Source organism: Mesoplodon bidens (genome assembly GCF_964165515.1).
Source record: "Mesoplodon bidens genome assembly, chromosome: X".
NCBI classification, from domain to species: Eukaryota; Metazoa; Chordata; class Mammalia; order Artiodactyla; family Ziphiidae; genus Mesoplodon; species Mesoplodon bidens.
Genome location: NC_138163.1, coordinates 94,274,975 through 94,287,293, shown reverse-complemented (window position 1 = coordinate 94,287,293; position 12,319 = coordinate 94,274,975). Strand labels below are relative to the sequence as shown.

At 46.4% G+C, this 12,319-nt stretch overlaps 1 protein-coding gene across 3 annotated transcripts in view; it reads right to left on the bottom strand.

Annotated features, from left to right (window-relative positions):
* Positions 1–12,319, bottom strand: part of LOC308608394 (structural maintenance of chromosomes protein 1A) — a 34,937-nt gene that overhangs the window by 17,140 nt on the left and 5,478 nt on the right. The window contains exons 2-16 of one of the 3 annotated variants that reach the window (XM_081221392.1): positions 11,849–12,037; positions 11,618–11,730; positions 10,412–10,615; positions 10,080–10,318; positions 9,184–9,442; positions 8,950–9,090; positions 8,014–8,096; positions 7,653–7,860; positions 6,134–6,319; positions 5,861–6,040; positions 5,614–5,760; positions 5,377–5,514; positions 4,281–4,397; positions 4,068–4,174; positions 790–931 (exon numbers count right to left, since the gene is read on the bottom strand). In XM_081221392.1, coding sequence (XP_081077518.1) covers positions 790–931; positions 4,068–4,174; positions 4,281–4,397; positions 5,377–5,514; positions 5,614–5,760; positions 5,861–6,040; positions 6,134–6,319; positions 7,653–7,860; positions 8,014–8,096; positions 8,950–9,090; positions 9,184–9,442; positions 10,080–10,318; positions 10,412–10,615; positions 11,618–11,730; positions 11,849–12,037 — 2,453 coding nt within the window. The remainder of the gene's footprint in view (positions 1–789; positions 932–4,067; positions 4,175–4,280; positions 4,398–5,376; positions 5,515–5,613; positions 5,761–5,860; positions 6,041–6,133; positions 6,320–7,652; positions 7,861–8,013; positions 8,097–8,949; positions 9,091–9,183; positions 9,443–10,079; positions 10,319–10,411; positions 10,616–11,617; positions 11,731–11,848; positions 12,038–12,319) is intronic. The other 2 variants (XM_081221393.1, XM_081221394.1) reach the window with 2 other exon arrangements.

The window sequence follows — 12,319 nt, the reverse complement described above, 5'->3', positions numbered from 1 at the left end:
CGCCTAGAGCCTGTGCTCCGCAACAAGAGAAGCCACCGCAATGAGAAGCCCGCGCACCGCAATGAAGAGTAGCCCCCGCTTGCCACAACTAGAGGAAGCCCATGCGCAGCAATGAAGACCCAAAGCAGCCAAAATATAAAAATAATAATAATAATTTTTTTTAAATTAAAAAATAAACAACCTGGGGGACCTCCCTGGTGGCGCAGTGGATAAGACTCCACACTCCCAATGCAGGGGGCCTGGGTTCAACCCCTGGTCAGGGAACTAGATGCTACACGCATGCCGCAACTAAGTTTGCATGCCAGGACTAAGGAGCCCGCCTGCGGCAACTAAGACCCAGCACAACCAAATAAATAAATAAATAACAAAACAAAAACATCAACCTATGTGCCAGCATGCTGGATTTCCTCATGTATTACTGAGGAGAAATGTATTCCGAAGACTCTCAATGGATGGTGCCATATGGCCTAAGAATGCTGGTTTTGTGCATCATGGCCAGTATCATTTAAAAAAAAAAAAAAAATCTTGGGTGATGTGATAGGAAACAAATTACACATAATTGTTTTAATTTGCATTCCTTTGATTTCTACTAAGGCTAAATTATATATATGTGTTTATGGGTTATTTGAATCTCTTCTTGAACTGTTTGTGCCACTTACTCATTTTTTCTCCCTATCTAGGTCTTGGTGTTTTTCTTATTTAGAAGAGGCCTTTATAAATTATGGATATTATCTCTTCCAATTTTTCCTCTTAGCTTTTAGTTTAGTTTTTCATGGTCTCCTTCCTTACCTTCTTGAGCTTTTCTATCTCATTTTCATCTTTTTTCACTGTCTGCTCCCACATGTGTACTTTATCCTGGTCCTCCTTCAGTTGGTTCTTTTCAAAATCCAATTGGATGCCCAAGCGAGTCTTCTGATTCTCGAACTCCAAACTGTGGGGAGAAAGGAGAACTAGGCCTAGGGCACAGGGACTCAGTTACTGCTGAATTTTAGTCACCACTCAGCTCATCCACATAAAACTGTCCCCTGAAGTTACAGAACTAAGTTCCTTGGCCTAGCTTTGTAGATATGGCACAAGGCAGAGGAGATTGGGCCAAACTCCATGAATCCTCCTTTAAACACTGGAGCCCCCATTCTGAGTTCCTAGAAGGAGGCACAAAAAGGTCCACCTGAACCCACCAGCTATGATAATTCCTATTTATTAAGCTTCTATGTAATTTACATACATTACCTCTAATCCTCTAATGAACAGCTCCACGAGAAGGCATTATTATCTTAATTTTACAAATGAGGAAACTTGGGCCAAGAGGTAAAAGACCTTGCCCAAGGCCACAGAGCTGGCAAAGAGAGATTAGATCCCGGGTGTAAACACCAAAACCTGGGTTTCTTCTCCTGGCATCCTTGCAATATAATGTGGTGGGATAAGGGGACTGGTATCTCAACTCTGCCATTTACTAGTAATGAATCTCAGACAAGTCAGTCATACTCTCCATGCCTGTTTCCTCACCTGAAAAATGGAAATATTAATAGCACTTACCTCAGAGTTATTGGGAGTCAATATGTATAAAGTCCTTAGAACCATGCCTGGTACACAATAAGTACTCAACAAATTTTAGTTATCATCACCACCTCCAGGTATACTGGCTGTATTCAGTTCATATTCAGTTCATGGGCTTTGACTCTTTCCAACTACCCCCAAACCCCCGCATACACCTCTGCCCCAACATTCCAGAATCTCTAAAGGGGCAGAGCTTGGGTAGTAAAAAAAAAAAAAAAAAAAAAAAAAAAAATGGAGAAAATAGATTCCTGCTAGTTCCCTCCTCCCCATCTCTATAGAAACTCAAGAGTATGTAACCAGCATACACAGATACTAGCAGGACAGGCAGGTCTAACTTCCAACTGTCCCTCCACCCCCCAATGTGGAGTGACAGATGCTGCCAGATGTCATGCTAGCAGCTTAAACCTATTAGTCACTATAATCCAAATGGGATGTAATTAACTCTATAATTTTGAGCTATGCAATTTTAAGTTCAATCTCCTAAGCATGACTCACAAAGCTTTCTGTGATCTGGCCCCTGCTGACCTCTCCAACACCTCCGCCTTCCTCCTGACCCCATTTTTCTGCTCCAGACATTCAATACTTAGTTTGCAGAACAAGGTATGCTCTCTCACACCTCTGAGCATGCTGTTCTCACTGCTTGGAACTCCCTTCTTCTGTCTACTGCCAGGTTGGCTAAATCCTACTCACTCTACAGATCTCCAGTTCATCACTCCTTGGTCTATGAAACCTTTCCCAACGATTGTGAGCAGGTTCTTAGTTCCTATTACACTTTGTTGGGTTCCTCCCTTTTTGGTATAATCATACCCCATAGTCCATAAAACACTTATGATCGCTGTCTGTACAAGACCTTTCCCTTTTCTCCTTTGGTTCAATCTGATTTCTACTCCTATTATCTTCCCTACAGTGAGCATGTACACCAAAGTGACATACATACATACATACACACACATACATACATACACACACATACATACATACGTATATAACCTTAAAAATGCATATCCTTGTAAAATGTTGTTTTGTTTTTAAATTTATACAAATGTACAGTGTTATAAATTTATCCTGTTACTGCCTGTAAATCTAGTTCTTGTCTGAACTGCTACACAGTATTCCATAGTCTGTATAGTCATCATATTTAACTTATACTTCTCTGCAGTGATGGCCGTCTACATTGCCACCAATGTCCCACTATTACAAATTATGCCAAGATGAACAACTTTGAATGTGTCTCTTTGTCACCCTGTGGCCAAGACTCTCTCTGGGATATAGACTCAGGAGTGGCTTTGCTGTCATTGGGCTCGTGTAGACTTATTTTCACCAAATACTGCTAGGTTGTTTTAATTCGCATTTTCTCTAATTAGGAATGAGATGGAACATCAATTCACAGTTATTAGCCATTCGAGCTTCTCTTTCCTTGAAATGCTAATACATCCTCTCTCCATTATTCTACTGGGTCTCTAGGTTTTTATTTTTCCTTTTGTTGATTTGCAGCTCCTTGAACATTTTCCTCTGTATTTTCTACCTACCTCAAGTACGGCATCATTCTGAAACTGCTGATCTACTTGTTTGTCTTCCTCTTTACTCCATAACTCCCTGAGGACAAGGACAGTCTCTGATTCAATTCTATATCCCTTGAGCCTGACTTGGGGGTAGGAGAGCAATGAACAGTTACTGTATGGGTGATGGGCTAGATGAACTGCTGACTGAAGCCCTGGGTCCAGGGGGTGACCTCCTTCAGAGAGACTGTGTTGTGTTCACCTATCTTACCCTCATCTCCCCACTCTCTCCAATACCTAGCACAGGACAACTTGGCACAAGTAGGTATTCAAACAAGGTTTGTTGAACAAGTGAATAAACTAAAGTGGGAAAGAAAGGAGAAACTTGCTTTGTTCTTACTATTCTTCCAACCTAGAACTTTGGTCCTCCTCTCCCACATCACCCATCAGGACAATGACAATAATAAAAGCTAATATCTATTGGGAGTTCCCTGGTGGTCTAGTGGTTAGCATTCGGTGCTTTCACTGCCATGGCCCAAGTTCAATCCCTGGTTGGGAAACTGAGATCCTGCAAGCCACATGGCGTGACCAAAAAAAAAAAAAAAAGCTAATATCTATTGCTCTTAGTAGGTGCAAAGTATCATGCTAAATACTTTATAAGGATTAAGCCCAACCTCTGATCCACCCCAACAATTCTATGAGATAGGTATCACAATTATCCCACTTGACGCATAAGGAAACAGGCTTAGAGAGGTCAAGTCACTGCCCAAGATAAATGAACCATGGAGCTGGGACTTTAACCCAGGCAAACCACGTTTAAAGTTGGTACTCCTAATCCCTATACTGTGCCACATGCTTCCCTGATGTCCCTGTTCTTTAAGGCTGACATACCATAAATGCCCATCGTTGTAAAAGCTGCTCCCTGCCTTACGATGGCATTTGACTTCCCAGATGTCAGGCTAGGGGCTCAAGGGCACCCCAGCCTCCCCTTCTAACCACACTTCCACCTACCGCTTCTTGGCGATTTCATTCTGCCGCTTCACCTTCTCTTCCTCAAACTCCCGGATGTTGCGCACACCAATCTCCCGACAAAACTCTTCAAATACCTCATCCTCTACCTGAGGGGGGAAGCAAGGGAGAGAAAAGGCCCTCTGGGTCAGAGTGCTGCTTCCAGCCTCAGTCCTGCCCTGATGCACATGCTGGCATGGCTCATCCCCTACCAACCTGGTTCATCTTCTCCTTCAAGTCTTTCATTTCCCTCTCTCGACTCTGGATGATCCTCTTGATATCATTGATTCGAGGCCCAAAGTTCGCGAGCTCACTCTCCAGCTTGGACTTTTCCTGAAGGAAACGGGGTTGAGAGGACAAAAGAGACCAGGATCCTTGGAGAAAAAGAGCCACCTTGAGTATACTAGCCCCATGGACAAAAAGGGCTAACTCGCCACATGCTGAGAGAACCTGACTTAGCACTGCTGTTAAGGTTGCATCATCTCTCACTTGGACCATCACATGGCTTCCTCCCTGGCCTCTAGTCAGCCAGCTTCAATCCAAAAGGCTGGGCACACAGTAAACATCATTACTTACAGGTCCACACTCCCTCATCAATAACCCCTGGGGCCAGGTATGTTTTGGAATTCAGACTTTTTGATTTTAGAAAAATGATACATATACTACATATTACATAAACCTCCAGGGTGAGTTGGGGAAGCACCCATAATCAAACACATTACTATATCTATAAAAGTACCCCCACCCACAGGGACTGAAATATCTGTAGTTCACTTTGAAAACTTTCAGAAGGAACTCAAATATTTGTTGAATGAATTAGTTATGCTAATAGCACCTAACATTTACTGAACATTCACTGGCTATGAGGAATCACTCTAAATACTTCACATGTATTAACTCATTCAATCTTTGTAAGGACCCTATAATTCTAACTCCCACTTTACAGATTAAGATGAAAAAATTGACACTGAGAGGTTTATTTTGTTTGTTTTTTGTTTTTTTTTCCTGTTTTGTTTTGTCTTTTGAGTATCTGCAATACATATGTTTGACAAAGATATTGTTTCTGGAATATATTTTTCAAAAAACTTACAAACCAATACAAAAGTGAGCAAAAGATTTGAACAGATACAACACAGAGGTTTAGTAACTTGCCTAATGTCATACAGAGCCAAGATCTGAACCCCTGTTTGTCTGACTCTATGCTATGTCTGGCTCCCCAAAGGAAGTGGGACAAGTTCCCCACCCCCAGAAAAACCTAGGCCAGGAATGTGAGGATGGCTTTCGGCAAACAGGGCTGAAGGCCAGGCCCCACCTGCAGATTCAGGGCCAGATGTCGTGTCTTGGTCTGTTCTAGGTCACTCTGTGAGTACTTGAGCCGCATCTGCAGTCCATGGGCCTGAGACTGCACCTGACGTAGTTCTGCCTCTTTCCGCTTTGCCTTCATCTGCTCCTAAAGTGGACAAGAGAGAGGGGCTAGGTGGTAAGAAGGTGGCCGGCTGGCCTGGGCTTCGGACCCCCATTCTTAGGGACAGCCCTGCCTATGGCTTACCTTCAGCTCTTCTGTCAACCGCTCTTTCTTCTCTTTCAACTTGTCTACTGCTTTCTCATCCCAGCGCCGGGCCTTGGCCTTCAGATCACTAGCCCCGCCAGAGATCACCCCTGACTTCTGGAACAGGGTACCATCCAGTGCCACTGTCTACATACAGCAGGGAGAAGAGAAGAGAGGGGAGAAGCTAAACAGAGGAATCGCCAATACTAAGCCTGTCCAACTCCAATATGGGCAAGGGAATCCATACCTTGTGGCGCTGGTGGCCTCCAAAGGCAATGCGGCGGGCATCCTCCACATTGTCACAGACAAGGGCATTGCCACAAGCGTACTGCAGGGCCTTTTTGATGTGAGGTGGCTCATAGCGAATAACGTCAATCACCAGCTTGGCCCCCTTCAGCTCCCGGAGTTTCTCATCTGTAGGTTTCACCTGTGAGAAGAAGCTCAGTTAAATGGCAGAACACGGAGGGCTAGGAGGAGCAGCCCTCTCACACTGCCCTGACCCCATCACCACCAGCTTCACCTCCAGGTAATCAAGAGGCAAGAAGGTCTCAGGCTCCCCACGCTGCTCCTTGATATACTGAATACAGTCCCGGCCTGTCTTCTCTGAGTCCACGATAATGGCATCCATGTTCTTACCCAAAACCTTGGTTACTGCAATCTGATACTTCTTTTGTGTGGGCTGGCAGAGGTCAATGAGGCGGCCGTACTAGGGAAAGTCAGAAGAGAAAAGTGAAGCATGAGGCTTTTGGGAGCTGGCTTAGGAACCCCAATTCCCAGCTTGGAAGGGGGTGGGAACAGGTCAGAATTTCTATCAGGAACACAGCCCCCACACTACAGAAGAAAAACCTACTTTGGCTTTAAAGCAACAACAACTTCAGGCAGTCATGTCTGAATCCAAAAATCATCTTTCTAAACCTCACTTTTACCATTTCACAGACCACTGCCACCCAGGCATTATGTCAGAGACCCTATATGCATTATATCAAATTCTCACAAACACCCAGCAAAGTAAATCTCTTTGTTCAGTTCACTTCCCCCATGCCCCCCAAATCAACCATGGTTCCCTAAGAACTATCAGATAGAGGGTAAGATCTTTAAGGGCAGTGACTGAGTCTAACTCCTTCTTACCAACTCCCCAGCAGTGTCTATAGGAAAGATCAGGAAATAGTTGTGGAACTCAATTAAGTTGAACCCAGGGATGGAAGTACAGCAATAGAGGAATAATATTCAGGGAATCTGGGGACTCAGGATTTGGTTTAAGAGGCCAAGAGATCTGATAAAGCCTAATGAATGAGCTGGTTGTTACATGCCAAAGAAGCTCATACTGATGCCTGCACAGAGCTACTTCCTGGGAGCTAATTCCTGCCCTGTGTCCCCTTCCCTTCCCCAAGCCCTCTCCAGTTTCCCCACCTCCCACAGAGGAGTGGACACAAGCAAGACAAAACTTTCAGAAAGATACAACTGGTGTGATGAAAAGAACACGAGGTTAAGAATCAGAACAAGTTGGGTCTGAACTGCAGTTTTTTTTCTAATTTTATTTATTTATTTATTTTGGCTGTGTTGGGTCTTCGTTGCTGCATGCAGGGTTTCTCTAGCTGTGGTGAGCAGGGGCTACTCTTCGTTGCGGTGCGCGGGCTTCTCACTGCGGTGGCTTCTTTTGTTGCGGAGCACGGGCTCTAAGTACACGGCTTCAGGAGTTGTGGTGCTCGGGCTCTAGAGCACAGGCTCAGTAGTTGAGGCGCACAGGCTTAGTTGCTCTGAGGCATGTGGGATCTTCCCGGACCAGGGATCGAACCTGTGTCCCCTGCGCTGGCAGGCGGATTCTTAACCACTGCCCCACCAGGGAAGTCCCTGAATTGCAGTTCTTATACTTATAAGCTACGCTGTTTTGAGCAAGTCATTTAACCTCTCTGACCCTCAGTTTCCCCAGCTGTAAAAATGGGACTAGCAATCCTGTCCTCACAGGGCTGCTGTGAAAATTATCTGACAGTGAGTGTGAAAGTAAGTGCTCAGGAAATGAGTTCCCTCTCCACTCTTACCACAGAGCCAGGGTACAGGCGCTTGATGCTTTCCATAATTTCTGCCTTTCGCTGCTGGCGGCTGCTCTCCTGGCGGTCAATGCGTGCATCCCCCAGCTGCTCCATCACCTGGTTCAGCTCCTTATTGATCTCATCAATTCGCCGCTTGGCCATCTCCACCTCCTCTGTCAGCTCCCCCTCTAGCTTCTTCTGCTCCTCGAGGGACTGCCTACAAAGTAAGGAAACACAAGGGTTACCCTGGCCGGCCAGAAAATATTCCTGGCCGAGAGGGACTCTGTGGGTCTGCCTGGAGAGGGGCAGGACAGGAAGGGTTCACAAGAACAGGCCTGGAAGTAAGAGGAAAGGTTACAAGGCCACATACTTGCTAGTTGTGATGTATTCCTCCAGTTTCTCAATCCGCTTCTGATTCTCTTCAATCTCCCTCAGCTTTTGCTTGATCTTGGCCTGGGAGAAAGACAAATACACTACATCACCATAGGCTGAGTAAGTTAACTCCAAGACCATGGGGCCCTGGCTCACCACCCACCACGTGCCTGCTCATCCAAGAGCCCAACAGTCACGGACAATGGGTCACTAGTGCAGGAGGCCCATTAAAAAGCAGACACACAGAGACTTCCCTGGTGGTACAGTGGATAGGAATCCATCTGCCAATCAGGGGACATGGGTTCGATCCCTGGTCTGGGAAGATCCCACATGCCGCAGAGCAACTAAGCCCACGAGCCACAACTACTGAAGCCCGAGCACCCTAGTGCTCGTGCTCCACAACAAGAGAAGCCATCGCAAGGAGAAGCCGGCACACTGCAACAAAGAGTAGCTCCCGCTCGCCACAAAAAGAGAAAGCCCGTGTGCGACAATGAAGACCCATCGCAGCCAAAAATAAATCAAATTAAATCTTAAAAAAAAAAAAAAAAAAGCAGACACAAAGATGGTGTTCAATGTGGCTCTGCTAACTGATGGGGTCACCTTGGGCCCTATGAAACCCTCTCATAGGTGTTCTACCCAGCCTGGGCTAACTTCCTCACCAATCAAGAGAGGATCGAACCAAAAAAGTGTGGGCTAGACTGCCCAGGTTCACATCCCAGTTTGGCCACTTAATAACCTTAGGCAAATTACTTCACCTCTGTGCTGTACTTTCCTCATTTGGAAAATGAGGAATTAAATGACTGCATACATGTAAAAAACAGTGTCTAGCACACAGTAAGTGCTTGCTAGATGTTAGCTATTGTCAGTACTGTTAAGACTATCTTTACTTCCTTTTCTCTGGACCATCACTCCTAATCTTGTACGGCATGCCCACCTCTGTCTCTACTTTCTTCCGCTCTTCCAGATCCAGCCGGTCCTGGTCGGCCTTCTGGTCTCGATTGAACTTCTCAAGCTCCTGCGCCAGGGTAGCTGCTCTCTTGCTGGCTTCTTCTTTCAACCGGTGATATTTCTTCACCTGTGTCAGGGACAGGGAAGGAGGACAGGGATGACCAAGTCAGTCCATATCAGCCCAGCGATCTCTCTACTCCCCACCCCCGCAAGAGCTTACCTGATTCTCCTCCAGGGTCAAATCTCTGCCCTGACTCTGACTCTCCTCTTCCATCCGTTCCTCAAACTCCTGCCGGGCTTTCTCCACTGACAGCATCTCCTTTTCTAGCTCATCCATGTCACCTTTACGCTTCTTGTAATGCTTCTGAGCATTCTGTAGGGACTTCTTGGCTGCTTCCAGCTTCTTGATTTTGTGGGAGGTATTCTCCTTGGCTTTGATGTACTGAGGCCGCTTCTGGTTCAGCTCTGAGTCCTTCTCCCTTTTGCGAGAAGGGAAGGGGGAAACCAGTTAGCACTGTGGGAGAAGGGAGGGTTCCAAGGCTTTTTAATCCAAAGGGGGCCTAAACTCCAAGCCTCAGGGAAGTGCCTAAAAGAACAAGGGCCTAATGCCCCACAGATCCTCAAAAAAGGGGCTATTCCCTAGAAATGATGGCTTTGGCCTGGCATTCCAGCCACTCTATAAGGTAAAGCTACCACCCCTGCCTCAACCCTAGCCAGGTCAGGCCCCTCAGTAACCACTCCCAAGAGTAACCTGTGTTCATGTAATCTGACTTAACCTTTTCAAATTTCTGTCCTTTAAACTTCAAGCTCCAGTTTTCCTCTTCTAGGAAGAGACTACAGCCACGAGTGGCTTCCCATCACTCCCTCTCACTTGGCAAAGCCACCACCCCTTTCAAGTTCTCCTCTTCTGAGTATCTATCTACCCGGAGTCTGAGTACTTAAATACTCTATTTGTCTAAAATGCAAGTCAACTAATGTGCCTGATTCTAGCCAAAGCAAGTCAAGGGGAAGAGAGAGAAACTAGTACAGGCACTGGGCTCTGGGCTCAGAGGAGCCCTAGGAAACAGCCCAGCCTCTTGGCTTTCCACAAGTCACATACCCAGGCCTGCCACTTACTTGATCTCCTTCTCAATCTGCTGCTGTTCCCGCATCATTTTGCCCAGCTCCTTCTTCTTCTCCTTCAGCTCATCCTCTACCTTGTCCATGCGCTTCTTGTCCTTCTCGATCTCCTTGTTCTTAGAGGCCAGTTCTTTGTTGAGCTTCTCGATTTCCACTTCATTATGATAAAGTTTGAAAAGTTGCAACTGTACCTGAGCTCGCACCACCTCATCCTTCAGGCGCTGGTAGCGGTCAGCCTGTGCAAATAGGGGTGTGGAGGCAGGGGTGCATCAGTAAGGCACTGGCTTAAATCTGGCCTCTCAGAGCCCAGAGGCAACCTGGTCACCTACCTCTTCTTTTTCTTGTTTGGCCTCCTTGCGTTCAGCTGCGATGTTTTTTTTGCGATGGTAATTAAACTGCGTGTCCTCTTCAGCTTTCACCATTTCCTTTTTTCGCTTGTCATATTCCTGGGCCAGCTCCCCAGAGCGACTGATCTCTTCAAAAAGAGCTGTCCTCTCTTTGGGGTTCTTCATGGCAATAGATTCCACAGCACCCTAGTAAAGGTCAAAACACTCTCCCCACTTAGACCCTAGCCAGTCCAGTTCCCGCTACCCACTCCCACTCAATCATTCAGAAAAAGTTCACTGATCCCTTCCACACAGTGGGTGCCACATTTCACCACTGAGCTTTGAGGACACATTCCCTGCCTTTTGAGGTACATGGGGAACAGAAGAGACAGAAGCACAGACAACACCGTGTGTTACGTGCAGTGACACCAGTAGCACAGAAAAAGAACTAAATGAAGCTTGAGGGTAGGAGACTGGTAGGGGTACCTATGTGGGAAGGTTTCCCAAAGGTGACATCTAAGATGAGTTTGGAAGATGGGGAAGAAACTAACCAAGAAAGAAACTAACCAAGAAAGTAAGAGAGACGAGGTTATTCCACATAGAGGAAAATTAATATTGCAAAGGCCTGCAGGCCAAAGAAAGCAGGTGAATTTGGGAAACTGTAAAAGGCTTAATTAGGCTGGAGGGCAGGGCTAGAAGGGAAGAGTAATGGCATATGAGGCTAGTGAGGTGAGCAAGCACCGAAGGGTGGTGTTTCACGAATGACAGGAGTTGGATTTCATGCTAAGGCAACGGTTCTCAAACTTTAGCGTACATCATAATAACCTGGAGAGCCTGGGAAAACACAAATGGCTGGGCCCCACCCCATAGTCTCTGCCCCTATAGGTCTGGGGTAGGGCCTGAGAATGTGCATTTCTAACATGTCCCCAGTTGATGCCGATCTGGAGACTACAATTTGAGAACTGCCATCAGAAGGCAATGAGAAATCACTGAAATGTTTTAAGGAGAGGAGGGAAAGAAACATATTTGTGCTCCCATAAGATGACCCTGGCCTAGGGGATGAACAGGAAGGGGCAAGACTGGAGTCGGGAAGCCCAGCGAGGAAGCTGTTACATTAGTTCAGGGGAGAGATGATGAGGCCAGAGATGGAGCAGGTCCAGTGGGGATAGAACAAAAAGCAGGTAGCCAATAATTGTTAAAAATGCTCACCTGGAAGACGAGGAAGTTACGAGCTTTGATAAGAATGCCCAACTTCTCTAATTCCTCACTGTACTCATGTAGCTGGACCACTTTGTTGTTGATCTTGTACTCAGAGGAACCCCCTACAAGACAATGCATGAGTCAACCGAGGGTTAGGCCTCCCTCCTACCCCAACAAACTAGTCTAGCCACCCCCCGATGCCCGTGGACCCAAGGAGAACCTCTGGCCAGCCTCACCCACCAACAATGACACGGGCAAAGGTGCGGTCCTCAGCACCCTCCTCAGAGTAGACCATGCTGACAAAGGCCCGGTTGGCAGCTGGCTTGCCCACAGGAGCTCCATGGATCAGGTCCCTCAGGGTCTTTACCCGCAGGTTGCTGGTTTTCTCACCCAACACAAAGCTGATGGCATCCATGAGATTTGACTTACCTAAGGGAGGACAGGACAAAGTAGAGGAGGGGAAGTCACGAAGAAGGGGAGAGGAAAAGGAATAAAGGAGACATTGACAAGAACATAAATGTTCCCTAACCACTCAGTGCACAGATTAACAGGAGGACAAAATACTGCTTTGCCCCTGTAAAGGCTGGGCCTGACCAAAGCCCTGGATCAAAGGCTTAGAAAAACAGCTCCTTTGCAGTTACCACTTACAGCAGCCAAAAACTAGAACCCCATCTAAGGAAATGGTATATTCACAGAATAAATCGTTCTACA